The sequence below is a fragment of the Cylas formicarius genome, unplaced genomic scaffold (assembly GCF_029955315.1).
Source record: "Cylas formicarius isolate icCylForm1 unplaced genomic scaffold, icCylForm1.1 PGA_scaffold_4__25_contigs__length_36172078, whole genome shotgun sequence".
NCBI classification, from domain to species: domain Eukaryota; kingdom Metazoa; phylum Arthropoda; class Insecta; order Coleoptera; family Brentidae; genus Cylas; species Cylas formicarius.
The window spans coordinates 15,050,386-15,069,680 of record NW_026844334.1 but is presented as its reverse complement, the minus strand read 5'-3'; the positions used below and the strand labels follow the sequence as shown (position 1 = coordinate 15,069,680).

Genomic DNA, 19,295 nt, shown 5'->3' with positions numbered 1-19,295 from the left:
AATACGTCAAAGGGCGACAGTGATGTCAAGGGATTTGGAAAGTTTAATACCACGTTAAATTTTTTGATGAAATTTAAATTAAATAATTTTTATAGATTGGTTGTTCTCTTGCTCATTTAAATAAATGAATTATTCTCGTTATTTTATTACTTCATTTATCGAGATAATTCGTACTGAAATGATTTACATATAAAATATGGGAAAAAATGTTTTCTTTTAGAAAATCGCAAAACTTAACTAAACTTCTATATTTACATCCGTAAGTGAGCCGGAAAAACGTAAAAACACCTTTGTTTAAAATGCGCGCATATAAAACCTTCATGTAACTTGTTAACAATATTTCATTCAGCGCGTTTCAAAAATGTGAAACTCTTACACTTCTTATTATTGCGTATGATGAGGCCAATATATATATTCACGTATAATATAATAACTATATACAGGGTGTTTCAAAACAAATGCGGAAAACTTAAGGGGATGATTCGTCATTTAAAATAAAGGATGGTTTGTTAAATATAAACGGGAGGTCGACGGTCAACCATGAGGGAGATATCGCCCTACAGATATGCAGAAAAATAAGGACTTTATTTTTATCCTGAAAACGAACATAGATAAAATATTACTATTATAAAAATACACTTTCTGCATATTTTTTATTTTTTATACTTGAATGAAGGGGAAGGGAAATAAATTTCGATTGAGGGGTTGCTTGCAATTTTTTCATAATATTTACCTTTTCCAAATAAAAATAATAAATCTATAGCAATGCATAACAAGATAAAAAATATTAAATAAAAAAAATTAAATTTTCAACACTGACTATAAAAATTGTATTTTTGTTTTGTCTTAGATGTCTTGTGTTTTTATTTGATTTACGCATTGTTAGCTATTTGTAAACTGTAAGTTTTTACTAAATGCTTACTAATTTTCCTTGTCATTGCATAAGTTTTTGTGTAAATTTCGTTAAAAGGAATGACATGGATAGCCTAACTCCATCCCCTTCACTCATTTTGAAAAAATTGAAATATATTTTTTTATAATAGTAATTCTTCCTTAATATTTTCGATAGGAAATAAAAACAATATTTTCCTCCATATTTGTAGCACGATATCTCCCTAACTTTTATATAACAAACTACCTTTAAACCTTTTAAACAGTTTTAATTTTTGTGCAATGGTAACACCCTGTATATAATACCAATGCTTGTTCGAGATGACTATCTTGAAATAGTCTCATACTCCGTTATGTATATTCTTCATATTCCGGTTAACAAATATGTGATAAGTTTTAACGCGCCATTTATACCAATGGCGTATACATCTACGCCTGCACCCATTTCTTATCAAAATTGCATGTAAAACAGGATATGAAGGGTTGACCTTCGCTCATATACCTACATGGTAAGTATACATATAGGCAATATAAGCGATTTAATTGATAAATAATTATTAAGTTCAATCAAGTTTAACGCCTGGCGATTAATAAATGTTATAACTGAACGACATTAAGTAGATACTAGGTAGGTTTATACACCCAAATAAGGAAAAACAGGAATATATGGGTACCATTGTCCCATTTTAAGAGTGTTAATATAATTATTTCAATTGTTTTGCGTGGTTGTACATTAATTTGGGAAATTAGCCAATGATTGTAGTTTAGGAAAAATAAAATAAATATTTGTTGTCTATTTTTTTGATTAAACGAACATTATCAGTCCAAAATATTCTCGTTTTCCTTAATTTCTCGTAGCCACGGCAGTAAATGTTCCCAATACGTAAACTGTTTTTCTTGTTTACATCCATTAACGAAGACTCGCAGCATGATCATATACTTTGTTCACTTTCGAGTTATGGATAAAAGAAGATGACGCTCGTAGGAACCACACTTTTTATTTAGGAAGAGTGTGCTTGTCACATTTATTTTGTATTGTATTTTCAGTTTTTGAAGCATGCAGGTGCCGCCGGTTTTCATCGACATATCTTTGGAGGATCAGGTACTCTATATACTTATATTTGTTGTAAGAGGTATTTTGACCAAACATGGCAACTATTTTCAGGCGCAAGAATTGCGGGCCTATTTAAAAGGTTTGGGAGCTGAAATTTCGGAAGAAAAGTCTCCCAAGGGAATAGAAGATGATTTACATAAAATTATCGGTGTGTGCGAGGCGTGCTTCAAGGAGGGTCAAGAATCAGAAGTTGAAATTGTTCTGAATGATATTGTTTCTATCATGGTTTTGGTATAATGTAAACCAAGTTTTGGGTGCTCCAAGATCTAATTCATTTTTATTTAGATTCCAACTGACCGCGCAGAAAATATTATTCTTGCATTTTGTGAAAAGCTAACAAAAGCCCCAGGTCAAAAATTGGGGGAGGTTTGTTTAAGAGCGTAAGTCTATCGGTAAGGCTAAAATATTGGTAACTGTATTTTTTCATTTGTATCTTTAGCTTATGGTTGCTATACCAGTCTCTAGATGAGAAATCTCCAATGAGATATCCTGTTTATTACCACCTGCTTCTGATTGCAAAGCAAACAGACCAGGTTAGATCTATTTTCCAAGACATAGAACATTTAAAGCAACAGTTTAACCAGTGCCCTTTATCAGGGGAAGAACTTCAGAAGTTATATAGACTTTTGCACGAAGTGTTATTGAAGAGCAATCAAAGGTAGAGCCTACCAAAGACTAGTTTTATCTCATTGTGGAAATATGTGTAATTTTTTTACAGTGAGCAAGCTGCAAAAGTCATGATAGAGCTGCTGGGTACCTACACTGATAAAAATGCTTCTCACGCTAGAGAAGATGCAATACGTTGTATTACTTCAGCCATAGCTGATCCAAACACATTCCTTCTTGATCCTTTGTTATCTTTAAAACCTGTGAGCTTTCTCAAGGGTGAATTAATTCACGATTTGCTAAACATATTTGTCAGTGAAAATTTGGCTGCTTATTTGAAATTTTACAAAGAACACAAGGAATTTGTGACATCTCAGGGTTTGAATCATGAGCAAAACATGAGAAAAATGAGGCTGCTAAGTTTTATGCAGTTGGCCGAAAGTACACCCGAAATTTCTTTTGATATAATTGAAAAGGAACTTCAAATAAAACCTGAAGAAGTGGAATCCTTTATTATTGAAGGTATTTTGCAATCATAATTATTGTATATTGCAGTCATATATTTTTTTCAGTTCTCAAAACAAAATTGGTAAGCGCACGTATGGACCAATCGGCCCGCAAAGTATTTGTTTCAAGTACCATGCATCGAACTTTTGGTCGAGCCCAATGGCAGCAACTTCGTGACTTGCTGCATTCCTGGAAAATCAACCTAACTTCCATACAGGATGGAATGAAAAGTGTAACTGCTGCGCAAATGGAATATTTAAGTCAAATGTCTTAATATTGTTTAAATAAAGTCATTTAAGCTTATTTTGCAATATTTCTTCCTAATTAGCTAACAATTATAAAATAACTGCTAACCAAAACTATAAACTACAACGTGATTGTGGCTAGTATATATATATATATATATATATATATATATATATATATATATATATATATATATATATATATATATATATGTGGTGGTAATCCGGGTGTTCATCAGTTCGTTGTTTGACCCTGGAGTAGGATCATGCGCCTGACGTTTCGCCAAAATATCACTTGGCATCATCATATCACTCATACGTGTCCGCAATTAAGTTTAATTCCAGGGTCAACCAACGAACGGATGAACACATTTTTTTTTTCTGTCGATCTAATAATATATTAGTTTTAACTGAGCAGCGAATTATTTTCAGGTTTTATTGTGTATTCAATGTTTACAATTTATGACGTCAGCTAGAGTAAGATCAAAGTTTTTGTCTGATATGTGAAACCTAACCTAACCTTGGTTTTGCGCATGAACATGGAAATAACAGATTAAAAAAAGTTTTCCATGGTGAGCATCATCTTTTATTTCTGTGGTCCCAGCTGTTAAAGTTTATGTCTTGCTATAATCTCCCACTCCTCCATAAAAGTTTAGTTCAGTGTTTTATCTCGTTTTGTGTTTTTGTTATCAATAATAAAAAAATCTTAATTATTATACCATTGCTTCTCTAAAATTAAACTTTTTGAGCTATTAGTCGTCGATAAATTGAAAAGACAGTAATTAGACATTTTAATAGCATTATTTGGAATTGTTTGCCAATAACTTTAGATCCAAAAAATTCATGAATAATTTGGTTCATTAATAAAGTAGGAGAAAATTTTTAAAAATGTTGGCCTGTAACTGTTTAAATATATCTATCCAACTAGGTAGCGATATTGAAAAGGTCACAAAAGAATCGCTTGCTCTTTCAGAAGAGGAAAAAGGTGACATTTTTTTTAAGCAAGTGAGTTAATAATTACTAGTTTATAAGCTTTCTAATCATTTTCTTTTATTACCGAGTAATTTGAAGAATCAATATATGGATAATAAACAATGTTTCAGAATGTTTTTTATAAAAGCAGATTAATAAGTGTGGATAAAAAATATTCAGGATTAGTTAACACAAGAAAAATTGGATTCTGGATTATAAACCATTGTCTCAATTGTGATATTCACACTCACGCTGTTCACCTAGAAAAAGGTGCAGGCCTTGTTTTGATGTATCCCAAACTTTTGGTAAGTCATTCTATTAAACTAATTATTCATAGGTAATTAATTTCTTGGAGATACTTAACAAAATTTACTTTATAAATTTGTCCTTTCCAGGATGCTGAAGCTGTCAAGAATATCAGACTTGGAGATTCATTCTCAACAGTTTTTCAAATAGTTGTTAATCCCATAGAGCTAGGACCAGATAACCCACCATTTGAAGCATGTGAGTGATTCTAATTAAAGGTTATTAGTGTATTTAATACAATTCTTTGTGCTGTTCCGAAACTACTATGCAACAGATTTAGTTCAGAATTTTTTGCTTTGATTCACCTATATTCTATTTCTTAGATCGCAATAGAGATCTCGATAACATTGTAAAAAGCCTTAATGAGTTGGTAACAAATTATGTAAAAAATGAAGAAAGCGCAGTGGAAGAGAGAATAAGGAAGTTTGCTAGTGAACAGTATCAAGCTCTAAACATTGCTAAGGAGAGAGTTGAGAAGGAACGGGAAGCTTTAGTAAAGTAAGAACCATTTTGCAATGCAGAAAGAAACTCAATTTTTCTTTTCAGCATCTTAGTCACTGCGGTTCGAGGCACAAATGGCAATGAAAATGAGCAACCAATCATGTCTCCCAAAAGTATTATGAGATCTTCCAGTAAAACTTCCACCAGTAATAAATTTTCTGGACCAGCAAGCCCCGCGGTAGGTTATTTTTTTACATTATTTTACATTGTTTAAGATAACTATAAAAGCAGATGTTGATTATTTTTCTTATGAAACTTTCACAAAATAACACCAACTAAATTGCCTTAGGACAAACCTTAACATTATATTTTTTCAGTTGGTGCTCCCATAATTATTGTATGGCAATTTTTGGAAAGGCTTTTACTAGTATTGTTTTGTTAAAGGTGGCTCCTTTGTCGCCTAAGAGACAAAAGAACAATCCAGCTATTAAACCCAAAGGACCAGAAGATGATTTGATTTTTGAATTTGAAGCTGATGAATTTACAAATTATTCAAAATCTGGAATGTCGTTTGATGGAGCAAATAGTGATGAATCTGAGGATGAAGGTGAGCTGATTTTGTGAAAAATCATTTATAATTCATAATGTCTTTAGATGGTAACATAAACACTGTAGAAGGGAGTGACCTACAAGGTATTAGCATTCGCCAACAGAAACAGCCAGGGCAGACAATTGCAAAGTCATGTCCTGTGGACATACCAAATTTTGGTCTAAACACTAGAATCAAAACGCAATATGAGGCGTCAGAAGATTCAGATTTTGTAAGTTAACTAAGTTTTGTTGAGTAGAGGATTAAAGTTTACTATGTCTAGTCCCCTGGTGAACAGCAAATTGACATAGCAGCTAGCATCAAGGCTCTAGCAAACAGTGTTCATGGTGACAGTATTTTTGGAGAGCTACCCAGACCCAGATTCAGTACGCAGATCTGATAATTTTGAGGCCATGAGGTGATCACAGCAGCTACAGTGTCTTTTTGTTATGTGTAAGCAGAAGTTATGTTTCAAAGGGGATATTACTAGTTTTTTTTTTGCAGAAAATTAATGATTTGTTGTTTTAAACGATATCTGGTGGTTTCCAGAGTAATATTTTCATATACAAAATTTTGATTTGTTTAATTTGGTTTGTCTTTTCAAAATTAAAGTTGGAAATCTCAGGAATTATATTGATACAGGGTGCTCGATTTGTAGAGACTAATTTATTAAAAATAAATGCATCAAATGAATTGCGTTAATTTTATTATATTGACTGTAAGGAGAAACAAGCTTCCAATACCATGATTGATGACTATAAATAACACTGAATTGGAAGCCTGTAACCATTATTTTTGCAATCGCTTATTAAAATTGTTATTGAGCATTCTGTATAAAACTTCTAACTGGTTTAGGTTGGTGCAATTCAGGAACATTAAACTGCAATTTGGTTTTAAAAAAATAAGTTAGTTCTATGTGCCATAGTTTAGTTTTGGGGCTGTCGAACTCATAAAGAATACATCTTTTTTGTGGGAAGAGAGGGTTGGACTTCTGCAAGATTTTTAAATTTATACTTTAGCACTAACTAGCAATTTTCTATTTCAACGTGATTACAATCCATGTTATCCTTCTTCCAGGTACAAATAATACAAGATTATGTTTATGTGTTAGGCTAAAACGGCTCAGTCAGAGACATTAAGTTTATTCGGTAAGGGATGCCATAATTTCAGATATAATCTGTTATTTCCAACAGCTAATATAGACAAATATTCTCACAAATGAACTAAATGTACAACCTTAGCATGTAGTCAATTTTTATGTAAAATAAAGTTTTGCTCAGGCCTATTTTCTTGCAGTATAAAATCAAAACCAGAAACATAAAAATTACATTTATTTGACAAAATGTATTCAATCAATAAACAACCAATATTACAGTTAGTAGCTTTTGTGTTTAAATACTAAACTAAAGGAAATCACAAAGCAACACAGTTTATATTACAACATGCCAAACCCCTTGGAGTAATTGATGGCTTTAATCAGTCGATCTTTTAGTTTCTCTTTGGACGAATATTCCGGTAACAGCAGAACATTAAAACATGTATGCGCTGTGGGTAATCTGTCAGAATCTGGGCCGTTTTTCGCTATTACCAATTTTAGACGACTTAATCCACCGATGGGTACCCTATCTGACCCTGTCGTAAATTGGAGCAATTTCTGCTTGTCCTCCATCGAAAAACTATGAACAACCGACCAAAAGTCTTTAATTATTTGACTTTCGCTCGTATAACCACCATCATACTCTGTGGAATTTTCTAATTCGTCGAAATCAAAGTTCTAGAAACGACGTTTTGTAATTAAATTAAAAATAAACGAGATTCAAATTGTTTTACTTTGCTTCCGCATATCAGTAGCTCTATTTCTTCTGGACGGAATAATTGTTCTAGAGGCGACTCGTCCACGACCATCTGAAAACCTTTGTAAAAAGCTTTAAATTGCTTTTCAACAGATTTGTTTAGCAGAAAATCCGCGTACAAATCCACAAATTCCTAAAATAATTTCGTACATGAGCAATACCAACTCCGATTTTCTGCAACCACTTACGTATTTATTCTCTTGAGTAACGATGATTTTATCACCTCTTTCTTTGAGATCGTAATGAATTACGCTACCGAACACATCTTGGTAACTTATTCTAAATGTTTGCGTAAATACATCATCTATGTCTGGGTCATTGTACTCTAACATTTGCTTTAAACTATTATAAAGTACCTAAAATTGACAAACCCTTGTAAAACCAAGTTGTCATCCTTTTATAAGCTTATTTCTAATAGTAGTTCCAATGTACCAATGCACCCAAATATTTCAGGGAAAATGTCCTTTTTGTAAATTATGTAGCAGTATAGTTTCTGTTCATAAATTTTAAGGATTGTTTCCTACCTTACAAGAATTAATTTATAAATAATAAAAAAAATTATGTACCGGATTCCAGTCCTGCAAATCTTCAAAGGATCCCCTTCTACCCATTAATTTCCGGTACAATACCATGGGAAAATTAACAGCCAGTATAATGTTATTGTAAATTGCTAGTCCTAAAACTATGCCAATCAAGGTAAACTGGGCGGTACTTTCGAAACTTGTGGGGTTAAACCAAACGGTTTGAGTCTCACTTTGCAGGGTAAACATTGCATAGTCGGGGTTAAAAATTTCTTCAACTACAAGCTGAAAAAACTCTTTAGACACGCCACCCTCGTCGATACCTTGTTCCCCTTCAAATTCCACTACCAGCTGTTTCTTTAGGTCGTTAGGATTTTCCATTGATATCATTTCCAGCTACCAAGAATGGAAAGTAATTAAATATAAAATTCCTTCATTTAGACATACCTCGACCAGTGCATCATCTATGATATTATCTCTGCGAACTTTTAATCGCAAATATGGGTTGGATGGTTGACCGGTAACTGCTTGCAGGATACTAATCCTTCGTTCTGAATACATCCGTATTCTGTTGTCGAAATACAGGCCCATAGTTTTTGTGGCGGGTGTTAAAATAAAAGGGTAATTCATGAAACTAAATTTACCCGAAAATATACCTGTTGAAAATTAATTTAAGTCACACCATTTTTTCATATTCCAGCTAAATAAACCACGATATTTTTTACACAAAAATTCTAGTAAGAAACTGTGCCAATCTAATGAAATAATCCTGATGTAATGTAGTAGTTACTAAAACACAACCAAAATGTCCTTTAAAACCCCACTTTAATATTTGTAATGGATCTTAAAAGTTAAATCAAAACTATGACTAATTTATTGAATTAATTTTGGGTTAAAATCAGGCAAATAATATTAATGAATGAATGTGAAAAATAATTAAAAATATATATATTAAGGACTTTCTTAAACAGAGTGGCACAGCCACAATTGTTTATTTTTGTGGTAACGGTTGTCAAATTCAGCAATTGCGGTACTTACCTAATTCACTTTTAAAATTCGCAAAATCCCTATCCATCTCCACAGTGTCGCTAAGTAACTCATTATAAAAGTCTGAAAAAGGCAAAAATGGTTTTCTGCAGTCTAGTATATGAACCCCTAAATGGGTGGCCAGGGGATCTTGAGGTGTAATGGCTTTATTCAGTTTAACCATTAGAAAAGACTCATCTATAGAGTCATTCATATCATCAATGTTCCTTAAAGTAGGAGACTCGAGTACGCCAGCTAACATATTCGCATAATATAAAATCTATAAGTTAAAAACCAATACAATTGAACATACAATAAAATAAGGTAACACCCACTTTCATTAACTTAGTTGCTGATGTAACCACATTCTCATCTTGGACACAAAAATCCCTATGGAAAGGCGTGACTATAACTCTTAATGTAATTAATTGTTGCAAATTTTCTAAAATGTTTCTTATGGCACCTCTGCCTCTCCCAGACCATGCTGTTGCTAAACTTGCTTGTACTTCGACGGGCAAAGATTGGGAAGCGCGACATATTGCCGGCAAGGCTGTCTCAAGAAAATCACCTGAGCCCAATGATGGTATTTCAAAGACAATTAGCAAAACATTTAATATATCATCGTAACTATCCTTTTCTCTTCTCATGGGCAATTCCATCTGCAAATTTCCAGCAAGTGTAACGAGGGCGTTAACCAATGCATTTTCAAAAATCGTCGCTTTTAATTTAAAAAGAGCTGCATAAGCCCGACGAAGGGAAGATAAATCTACAGGAAGTAGTTTGTTTTTACTTGAATCTGCGGAGGAATCTTCATCTTTATCTTTTTCACCTTCTAAATATCTTACTTCCTCTTTTTTTAATCCTTTAAAGCTCTCTAGAATATCAATAAATACTCATATACTTATTTAATGTTTAAAATTTCATTTACATACATAACAATGAAATTGAAGTAACAGCAAATATGCACAAATAATTTACCTGTACTTTCAAGATTTGGAGTATTCGAGGCGGTTGATGATTCTTCCAAAAAACTTTTGGATAAGTTCTCAATACTGCTGAAAATTTCGCCTAAAGTCCTAATAAGTGGCGAATAACTATCGTTAGCTTCACACTCATCAATAATTTCATATAGTGTTTGTTCTGTTAAAAATGATGGGACAGATGCTAAAAAGACAAATTTCACTCACTACAATCAACAAATAACATGATTATACCTCCCAAATAAATAAATCTGGGCCTAGACATAATATCACTTTGTTGTTACAAAGGATAACAACAGTCATTGCCGACACCTTAAAGGTTATATTTGTATTTACAGAATGGCACACTGCCAATTTTTTCTCCCAAGCATCAATTATGCCTTTCTATTAGTTAGTGGTTTAATTCTCTTTGCCTATTAGTAATTTTAATATTATACCGAGGAATGTGAGAATTTCATGTAAAGGACTTACATCTTACTGTAGCAAATTGTTTAAAAAGTATGTTTTTGTTGGATATTGTTATATTTTATGAAATTATTAACAAACTGCAAGAAAAACACATCAACCCTGTAATTGATCTTAGAATATAGCTTCAGGTAAATAACTGATTTTTGTTAATAAAGAACTAAAGCACCCTAAATGTCTAGAACAAAAACAAAACAATTAAAAGCTTAATTAACTCTAAGAACTTTTGAAATAAGAAGTTGAAGCTAATCAAATCTTAAATTTATTAGAGGAAGAGATGGGTGGTATATCATCTTTTACAATAATTAAAGCTATACCAAATCAAATAATAGAAGTCTAAAAACATACATACCATGGTTAGGCTTAACACTTTTATTCAGTTGTTCACTGTCCTCTGAAACAGAATTACTCAAAGGCACAGTGTTAATAGTTCCATTTGTATTCTTAATTAAATCATTATCCAATTTATTGGATTGAGTCCTTGCAATTTTACTGGGATGCCTCTCACACAAACGGGCGTCCTCTTTAAACAATTGCAATGCATGGCCTGCAGCATCATTGGGTGTCATAGGTTTAAGCTACAATATTATCTTTTAATTCCAAATTGACAAAATTTTAGAACAGATGTACTTCTCCACTTGATGCACAGTTTTTATTACTGCAAGTTGGATTACCGCATCCTTCAGTTAACTGGTAAAAATACCTTTCAATCAGTTTTCTAGCAGCTGCCCGTTTCATATCGTTTTCAATATTGTCAATCTTATGTTCGTTGTTGTTACTGGTCGAGGCCACTAAGTCGCTAAGGATTAAAACATAGCGACTAAAGAATTAAGAAAACCTAAATGGCATTGCAAAAATCGTGACCAACAAATGACTTTCAAACCTAACCTCAACGTGCCACAATAACAACCCTTAACAAAACGCAGTTATAATTTAGTTATCCACTACAAACATACCTCGAAGCTTCTCCTGGACCTCTATTATTTTTTGCAGTGTTCATAGAATAACTTTAGCAAGAAATTTAAAAAAATCAATGATGCAAATTCACTTTTACAAAACATTAATAACACCTAAAGTTCTCGAGATTAGCATCTAAGAGGCATCTCATGAGATTAAAAATCAAAGCAAAATTTTTCAATAGAATTTGCTGTTTATAAAATTATTGTTGACTTTTTTTTATTGCTTCTATCTGCTTCTGTCGTAACTCGACAGTTTCGTTTGACATTTTCCGAAACCATCCGTTTCTTCTTTTCATATTACTGCCACTGACCTAGAATCAAAAGGCCACTATTAAGTTTTGAAAGGAGAAAAAATTATAAGATTCAAATAAAAAAGAAAGAATAATGCACTCGCCACCTCTTTTTATCGGATAAAAATTGATGTTAAAAATGTATGTATTTTTAACTGGTAATTTTCGACTGATGAAAATGACACCAGCAACTTTTCAAAAAAAATTTGGTGTTAAAATTGTGAAAAGATCCACGCTAAAAAGCACGGTAAATTACGGGTTTTTGGAGTTATATAGCATGCAGATCATTTTAATTACATCAAGGTCATACAACCAATTAACTAAAAACCAGGAGTTTTTTATCACTGGTACAATATAACCTAAACATTTTGAACTTATGGGTTTTAGTTGATAGTTGCTGATGCAATCAAACGTTTTTCTTTACAGATTTAACTTAGAGTTTATATAGCGCGATTATGTCTAGACGTGTACAACCACCATGGACTGTACCATCCATCAAAAACCAGCCTGTCTTAAAATTGTATAACAGTTTAACTAGGCAAAAAGAAGTTTTTGTCCCTATATGCGGAAAAACTGTAAATTGGTACAGCTGCGGGCCGACCGTTTACGATGCCTCGCATATGGGGCACGCAAGGTATATTATAAATTTTTTTTAAACTATTTTTTAAGTTACAAAAAATTGTTTATATATTTTTCAGATCCTATATTACATTTGACATATTGAGAAGAGTTTTGTCTGATTATTTTGGCTATGATATATTTTATATCATGAATATTACAGATATTGATGACAAAATAATTAGAAGGGCTAGGCAAAATTATTTATTTGAAAAATATGTATCAGAAAAGAGAAATCTGGAAACACTTGTAAGTGAAGCAGGAGAAGTAGTTAAAAATTTGTCTACTAAACTTAAAGAGACTATTGATTCAGATAAGTGTGAAATGTATGAAAAATCACTTTCCAGGTAAAATTCAATATTGCATTTTAATTTTATTTTAATATTACTTGCTTTTAGATTAAAACATTCTGTTGGGGAGTTGGAAAAGGCAATACGGAGCAATGATTGTGTAAAGGTAGATGAGGCTTCCATAAATTTTATTAACGTTAATAAAGATCCTTTATCAGAATGGTTAGATGTAAAGTATGGTCCAACTGTTACTGATAATGCTATATTTTCTTCACTGCCACGGCATTGGGAAGAAGAATTTCATAGGGATATGGATGCTTTGAATGTAAATTTAACTTATAGTAACAGAGTCTGAAAATATTACACAGAATGCTTCCAGGTTCTTCGACCTAATGTTCTTACCCGTGTTAGTGAATATATTCCAGAAATTATCACCTATATTAAGGGAATTATAGACAATGGCTTTGGATATGAAGCCAATGGTTCTGTTTACTTTGATGTAACTGCATTTGACAAAAATGAAAAGCATTATTATGCCAAACTGGTTCCTGAGGCCTATGGGGACACAAATAGCTTACAAGAGGGTGAAGGTGACCTTACAACCATTGACCAAAGGATTGAAAAGCGATGCCCCAATGATTTTGCACTTTGGAAAAAAAGCAAGCCCGGTGAACCTTCTTGGCAATCTCCTTGGAGCCTCGGTAGGCCTGGGTGGCATATTGAATGCTCTACAATGGCTTCAGCTATTTGTGGTCCTTATTTGGACATCCACACTGGTGGTGTTGACCTTAAATTCCCACACCATGACAATGAAATTGCTCAAAGTGAGGTCAGTTGATATTTTTGTATAATTTATTTGAAATCTGTTATATGTCCAATTGTCCAGGTGCGGAAATTAATACTAAATTATTTATTTCAGGCACATTTTGGGAATCCAGAATGGGTGAAATACTTTCTGCATTCAGGTCATTTGACTATTGCAGGATGCAAAATGTCAAAATCGTTGAAGAACTTTGTCAGTATTCAAGATGCCTTGTCAAAGTACACTGCAAGGCAGCTAAGATTTGCCTTTTTGCTACATTCTTGGCGTGACACACTTGACTATAGCCCAAATACAATGGAATGTGCAATTCAGTATGAGAAAATGTTTAATGTAAGTGCCACAGTGAATTGGTTAAGTTTTTCAAAATATTTCTTTTCAGGAATTCTTTCTAAATGTAAAAGATGCTACTAGAAATGTAAATATATCGCAAACAACCTCTAAAAGCTTCTTTAAATGGTCAAATCAAGAGTTGAATTTAAACACAAAGTATATAAAGGCTAAAGAGAATGTTCATGCTGCACTTTGTGACAATATAGATACAAAAACGGCATTGGAAGCTTTGAAAGAGTTAATCACTGCTTGCAATGTATACCAGAAAGATCAGAAATCATTAGATAAAGTTTTGCTGCAAGATGTTGCCTTATATGTAATGAAAATTTTGCGCATATTTGGTACAATGTTTGAGACTCCCAAATTAGGTTTTCCAAGTGCAACAGAATCTTTTAGTGATACTGAGAGTATTATAATGCCCTATTTGAGTATTTTAGCCGATTTTAGAGGCAATGTGCGCAATCAGGCGAGAAGTTTGAAAGCAGAAGAAATACTTAAAGAATGTGATCTAATTCGTGATGAGATTTTGCCTAATATTGGTGTAAGGCTGGAAGATAAAGATGGTAAGTGAAAACAAATGCAATAGACAGTTTTGTAATGCTGAGTAATACTAGGTGGAGGATGTGCAGTAAAATTGGTTGATAAAGAATCATTGTTAAAAGAAAAAGAGGCAAAGAAGCAAATGGAATTGAACAAAGCGCTTGAGAGGGAGCGAAAAAAGGCAGAATTAGCTGTTGCTCAAGCACTTAAAGAGGCTCAAAAGAAAATTCCACCCAGTGAAATATTTAAGTCTGAGATAGATAAATATTCTAAGTTTGATGATAAAGTACGGCGTAATTTGTATGATTTATGAGTTATTATAATCATTTAATACACTTTTCAGGGCTTTCCCACGCATGACATTGAAGGCAAGGAAATCAGCAAAGGTCAGTTGAAAAAGCTTCAAAAATTGTACCAGGCTCAGGAAAAGAAATATTCTGAATATTTAGCATCTCTAAATTAATTAGTTTAATTAATTAATTAATTAATTAATATATTTGTTGATTCTAAACTTAAGCACCATCCATTTCTGTAAAGCAATTTCATATATAATTCAAGTATTGGGTTTTATTATGCTTCAAAGGGAATCACAAGCTTTTGATATCCCATTTTCAATTATATATAATATAATTGAATCATATTAATTATTACCAATGAAATAATAATTAAAATAAACAATGTTTTGTATTGAGCATTAATTTGTACTTTATTAAGTTATTTATTTATACTTTGTTAATACAATATCTATTAAATAATGCCCACGTGGAAAATATTGAAAGTGTTTCCTTTATCTGCACGCGAAAATATGTCAATGTGCATTTAAAAGTAATTTTGAATGTAATCCTTAAATTTTGAAGTTTTTCTACTATAATATGGTATTTTGAAAATAATCTTTAAATTTTGTTGTTTTACCTGCCAAGCAGCATATATATTTTTGTGAAGCCCACATTATTCTCAATCTGCTTTAAATGTGTATCATGTCTTGTAGGTAATTAGGTTCATATAATGGTTTGAATAAAAACAAAAATATTTTGAATTAAATAAATTATCAAAACATCAAAATGATGATATTTGTTTTGAAATAACTGGATCGAGGTATATATATTTTTCCGAATAGCAATTAGATAATCTAGTGGCCTCTAATTTTCACCAACCAATCTGCACTGTTCGCCATTTTGTTTCTATACATCGATATCCGCACACTTAACTCTTTTTTGCCTGAATTTATTTCATAGTTGCTTCATAACTTCCTGCATCTCTAATAGGTCTCCGCCATTTTTATTCATCACCATAACTTTTTAATTACCCACTTTAGACATAGACTTAACCAAATTACAAATCCACCATCTTAATAGTTATTTTTCTTATTTTGTTTCAAATGCCAACAGCATGTTCGGTATTATAGGGTTTTGGTGAAGGGTAGGTAGGCAAATTTAACAATCCAATGCTCAGTGCGTAAAAAATATAGAATTTAAGAAAACGATCCTAAAAAGTACGGATACTTAATTTTTTGCAAATGTGAATAGTGAAATTGAAATTTAAACTTTGAAAAACTAATATGAGTTAAAGACGCAAGTACTTTCAGTGAAAGTATGCTAATTATATATTTTAATTTGCTACCTTTTTATTTAGCGTTTCCGACTTAATACCAAGCAAAACATGCAATTAATAAACGGAAATCTGCTACAAAAGTGCTATATTTTCCATCAGATGAGCCAAAGTTCGTAACGAGTATTCTTGCAAAAAAAAATGCTAATTTCGCTTCCTTTAATTTCCCCGAGGCAATGCCTTATATTAAAAGGCGGCATCGTGGGAGTTCGGAGTAGGCCGGGGTGATATTTTTGTTTAAAAAATTGGGGTGGACAAAGTATCAGTTGAATTTAATTAAAATTATTGGTTTAATATTCGTGGCGCGCATATTAGATGTCGATATAATAACCTTTGTACACCGCTCGGAGATAATTATGTTTAGGCTTTAATAGAATTTCATAACCATTAGCTTAGTATGGCACAAAATTCAAATTTAATTTTAGCACACACCGACCTAATTCACGTAAAATTTATTCTCATTTTAAGTTTACGTCTTACAAATTTCCATCTGGTCACTTTGTCATTCGTTAACAACATAGTCCGAATAATATCTCACTTGATGGTTATTTCAAAGCATCCATGTTCACATGGTCTCAAATTCAATATTTTAATTAAGGCGAAGCGAGGTGTGTCATAGAAAAGTTGATTTTTATTTAGAACACTTTACTATCTTACTTTCAGTTATATTTTAAATTTGTAAATGGTAAATATTTGTGCAAAACATTATAAAATTCTCGCGTTTTCCTTAAACATTTAATGAGATCTAGACATATTTTGAGAAAATACTTCCGGAAAAATGCCGCATCCAAACTTATTGACGATCTGTCAGCGGTCATGTTGGTTGTTAAATGCCTCAAGATCATTGATTAAAAATGAGATTTTAAATCATGTTGAATGGACTTTTTTTTTGCATAATTCCTTCCTAAGTTCCTATATTATCCGCATAGACAGGGCCTCTACATCTCTAATAGCTATATGGTAGGAACTAAATGAACTACTGGGTTGAAATTGTACTTAAGACAAAATTTTTACTATAAAATCATACCTGAAAGCATAGCATCACGAAGAAAGGGAGAAAGCAATGTGGGTTTGGTCGATATGGGTCTGGGCGGAATTGTATATTTTCAGATAGCTATATAGTTCACTGTGAAAAATGAAGGAAAATATTCCATTTTATGTAAATGTTAAATACATAAGAGCAAGGCAAAACAGACTTATTTGAGCAACCGTTCACATCAGAAATCACAGTTTTATGTTTTTTGTGTTTTATGTGTTTTATTGTTTATTATTTGGGATAACAGTTTTGACGTGAAGTTTTTATATTTTTATGTTGTAACTGTTGTTAACATTACTGTCAGCCGGAAGTTATGCGCCATGGCCATTTTTGTTTTGTTTTCTTTTGTGTTTGGGTTTCTTTTAGCTATTTTAAATTTGAGCGATATTTGTGAAAATACCTTCCATTAAACACTGCTTCTTGTATGACTATAAATTCGATTCAAATAGGTAAGTCTGTTTGTGCAATCTCTTAATCTCTTAACCCCAGAGTTTCTTTCACACGTGGATATCGTGTCTCTCTTTCTTTGTGGGTGAATCGGCTTGTGTATTCTTATATGCCTGAAAGCGATGTTCATTTTTCTGTTTTGTAACTGTCAGCGGCCATGTTGAACGTCGCAAAATCTTATTGGTTTAAAGGTTTGTATACGCATACGCGTATGTTTTGCTCTTCGTTTCAAACCTGTCTACCTCTTATCAGGATAGGTACGAGTTCACTACAGAGAGGGTGTAATATAACGCACGAATTCAAAAACGTTTCAATTGAATTTTTCGATGGCAGCTGTCAAAGATTAATGAATCAACCTCATCATCAAATTTTCACGTTTTCATTAAAAAGAATCGTCAAGATTTTGACGCATTGGAAATCAGCTACCAACTAGTAGTTATATGGAAATAGTAGTATGAAGTTTACAAATAGTTTTCTAGAATTTAGAAATAACGCAGACAAGTCTACAAGTTTAGACTGGGTTTCATGTGTATATATACATATCTGAGAGTTAAATCTTATGATAAATATGGTCACGCCTTTTTATAGTGAAAATCAATCGAGCAATAATTGAATAATAAGAAAACATGAGACTCCATAGGCATTTTTTAAATTTTCGGGCTATTTTTGAAATAGATTTTCAGTCCAATGCAGTTCATACACAAGCTGCTTTTGCGGCGCTATAGCAGCCGGTGTCGTCTTGTTTGAATTCAGTGGCCTAAAAAATAGAGATACGCCTAGAAAACGCATGTGTGTATGCACATCTGGCATCGAATCAACGTTTTGAACAGTCAAAAGAAGTCCTTTAAACCAAAAAAATGTTTATAGATACAGTAGATACATAACAACTATTGTGGTTTGACCACGAAAGGAGGATTACCCTGAAAGTTGGCGAAAGATAGTGATGGAATATGAGCCAACAAGTAGAAGAAGAGGATGTCCAGCAAGAAAATGGATAGGTTATGTTATCGGATTATATATAAAAAAGAATCGTTATTAGTGAAATTTTCTACCCCTGTAGCTTTTTGTGTGAATAAATGCGCCCATATACGGCGCTTTTTTAAACTTTTCTGCACACTCTTTGCCAACGAATTGCAAATCGAATCCAAATTAACCGAAACTATTGACATGCTGGCGTGTCGTAAAACTGAATAGACGTTTTTTGTCGCTAGCTATATATATATATATATATATATATATATATATATATATATATATATATATATATATATATATATATATATATATATATATATATATATATATATATATATGTACCCAAAATGTAAATTAAAAGTCCAAAACCGCTTAGCCAAGATCGTCCTGGCTCCAAGCATTGCCGTTGGGAACCCTGAACAACTGTAACAATTACACGAAGTCATAAAAAAATATACACCGAACCACTTGATATGCATTGGATGTGAGCAGCGGCTTGATGCGGTTTTTGCGCGATAGAAATCAAATAAAACGGAAATATCCGGCACATGAATGCAAAGGGAAGCTGCGATTGTTAGCGGTGCTCTCGAGGACGCATGCAGCCACATTGACATGGGCATATTGTGACGTTTTAGTAAAAATAGGTAAACTCGAAAGTGCCCATTATAATATTCCGTTTCCTATTATGTTCGGAATTTAACGGGAAGTCAATTGGCGGAAATTTGACAAAGATTGACATTCTCGCCTCATTATGCCGATCGAGAGCTTTTACCCGGATTTGCATGTCTAAAACGATTTCAAGTCGAGATATGTAATTTTTTTTTGCGGAATAATCGGGGAAAATGACGACCGTTAAACTAAAT

At 32.6% G+C, this 19,295-nt stretch overlaps 4 protein-coding genes across 7 annotated transcripts; 3 read left to right on the top strand and 1 right to left on the bottom strand.

Moving 5' to 3' along the window:
* The first annotated feature begins 1,833 nt into the window (after positions 1–1,833).
* Positions 1,834–3,412, top strand: LOC132700642 (eukaryotic translation initiation factor 3 subunit M). The gene is made up of 6 exons (XM_060668106.1): positions 1,834–1,993; positions 2,057–2,236; positions 2,291–2,385; positions 2,445–2,663; positions 2,724–3,133; positions 3,184–3,412. The coding sequence occupies exons 1-6, from the start codon at positions 1,949–1,951 to the stop codon at positions 3,390–3,392; spliced, it is 1,158 nt and encodes a 385-aa protein (XP_060524089.1). The 5' UTR covers positions 1,834–1,948; the 3' UTR covers positions 3,393–3,412.
* Positions 3,413–3,977: 565 nt separating this feature from the next.
* On the top strand, positions 3,978–6,888 carry LOC132700911 (uncharacterized). Of its 3 annotated transcripts, none has more exons than XR_009618698.1 (9): positions 3,978–4,368; positions 4,467–4,640; positions 4,731–4,839; positions 4,965–5,139; positions 5,188–5,320; positions 5,527–5,689; positions 5,737–5,903; positions 5,955–6,124; positions 6,749–6,887. XR_009618698.1 is itself a non-coding variant. In XM_060668496.1 (9 exons), exons 1-8 carry the CDS (start codon positions 4,252–4,254, stop codon positions 6,069–6,071), a joined length of 1,155 nt encoding a protein of 384 aa, XP_060524479.1. In that variant the 5' UTR covers positions 3,978–4,251; the 3' UTR covers positions 6,072–6,089; positions 6,749–6,888. The 3 variants fall into 3 exon arrangements, 1 of the variants encoding a protein (XP_060524479.1); XR_009618699.1 differs by lacking the exon at positions 6,749–6,887 and adding an exon at positions 6,176–6,288; XM_060668496.1 differs by having other exon boundaries at positions 5,955–6,089; positions 6,749–6,888.
* On the bottom strand, positions 6,176–11,740 carry LOC132700910 (ubiquitin-protein ligase E3A). 2 transcript variants are annotated; one of them, XM_060668494.1, is made up of 11 exons: positions 11,473–11,740; positions 11,147–11,315; positions 10,869–11,094; positions 10,050–10,235; positions 9,407–9,945; positions 9,084–9,351; positions 8,493–8,701; positions 8,091–8,441; positions 7,713–7,880; positions 7,502–7,657; positions 6,176–7,445 (listed from the first exon to the last, which is right to left on the bottom strand). In XM_060668494.1, exons 1-11 carry the CDS (start codon positions 11,514–11,516, stop codon positions 7,107–7,109), a joined length of 2,655 nt encoding a protein of 884 aa, XP_060524477.1. In that variant the 5' UTR covers positions 11,517–11,740; the 3' UTR covers positions 6,176–7,106. The 2 variants fall into 2 exon arrangements, with proteins under 2 accessions (XP_060524477.1, XP_060524478.1); XM_060668495.1 differs by lacking the exons at positions 10,869–11,094; positions 11,147–11,315; positions 11,473–11,740 and adding an exon at positions 10,286–10,764.
* A 389-nt stretch (positions 11,741–12,129) lies between these two features.
* Positions 12,130–15,152, top strand: LOC132700583 (cysteine--tRNA ligase, cytoplasmic). Its single transcript, XM_060667995.1, has 8 exons — positions 12,130–12,399; positions 12,464–12,730; positions 12,782–12,998; positions 13,053–13,502; positions 13,593–13,826; positions 13,876–14,389; positions 14,441–14,652; positions 14,710–15,152. The coding sequence occupies exons 1-8, from the start codon at positions 12,221–12,223 to the stop codon at positions 14,827–14,829; spliced, it is 2,193 nt and encodes a 730-aa protein (XP_060523978.1). The 5' UTR covers positions 12,130–12,220; the 3' UTR covers positions 14,830–15,152.
* Positions 15,153–19,295: the final 4,143 nt, after the last annotated feature.

Excerpts from the sequence above, each read along its gene's own strand:
- LOC132700911 (XM_060668496.1), top strand. The coding sequence starts at position 4,252 with ATGTTGGCCTGTAACTGTTTAAATATATCTATCCAACTAGGTAGCGAT. Across the intron at positions 4,840-4,964 it reads TAACCCACCATTTGAAGCAT|ATCGCAATAGAGATCTCGAT; the intron begins GTGAGTGATTCT and ends TCTATTTCTTAG. Across the intron at positions 5,321-5,526 it reads CTGGACCAGCAAGCCCCGCG|GTGGCTCCTTTGTCGCCTAA; the intron begins GTAGGTTATTTT and ends GTTTTGTTAAAG.
- LOC132700642 (XM_060668106.1), top strand. The coding sequence starts at position 1,949 with ATGCAGGTGCCGCCGGTTTTCATCGACATATCTTTGGAGGATCAG. Across the intron at positions 1,994-2,056 it reads ACATATCTTTGGAGGATCAG|GCGCAAGAATTGCGGGCCTA; the intron begins GTACTCTATATA and ends AACTATTTTCAG. Across the intron at positions 2,386-2,444 it reads GGGGAGGTTTGTTTAAGAGC|CTTATGGTTGCTATACCAGT; the intron begins GTAAGTCTATCG and ends TTGTATCTTTAG.
- LOC132700910 (XM_060668494.1), bottom strand. The coding sequence starts at position 11,516 with ATGAACACTGCAAAAAATAATAGAGGTCCAGGAGAAGCTTCGAG. Across the intron at positions 11,095-11,146 it reads ACTGTGCATCAAGTGGAGAA|CTTAAACCTATGACACCCAA; the intron begins GTACATCTGTTC and ends ATAATATTGTAG. Across the intron at positions 8,702-9,083 it reads GAATTTTAAAAGTGAATTAG|GTATATTTTCGGGTAAATTT; the intron begins GTAAGTACCGCA and ends AATTTTCAACAG.
- LOC132700583 (XM_060667995.1), top strand. The coding sequence starts at position 12,221 with ATGTCTAGACGTGTACAACCACCATGGACTGTACCATCCATCAAAAAC. Across the intron at positions 12,400-12,463 it reads TCGCATATGGGGCACGCAAG|ATCCTATATTACATTTGACA; the intron begins GTATATTATAAA and ends TATATTTTTCAG. Across the intron at positions 14,390-14,440 it reads AAGGCTGGAAGATAAAGATG|GTGGAGGATGTGCAGTAAAA; the intron begins GTAAGTGAAAAC and ends GAGTAATACTAG.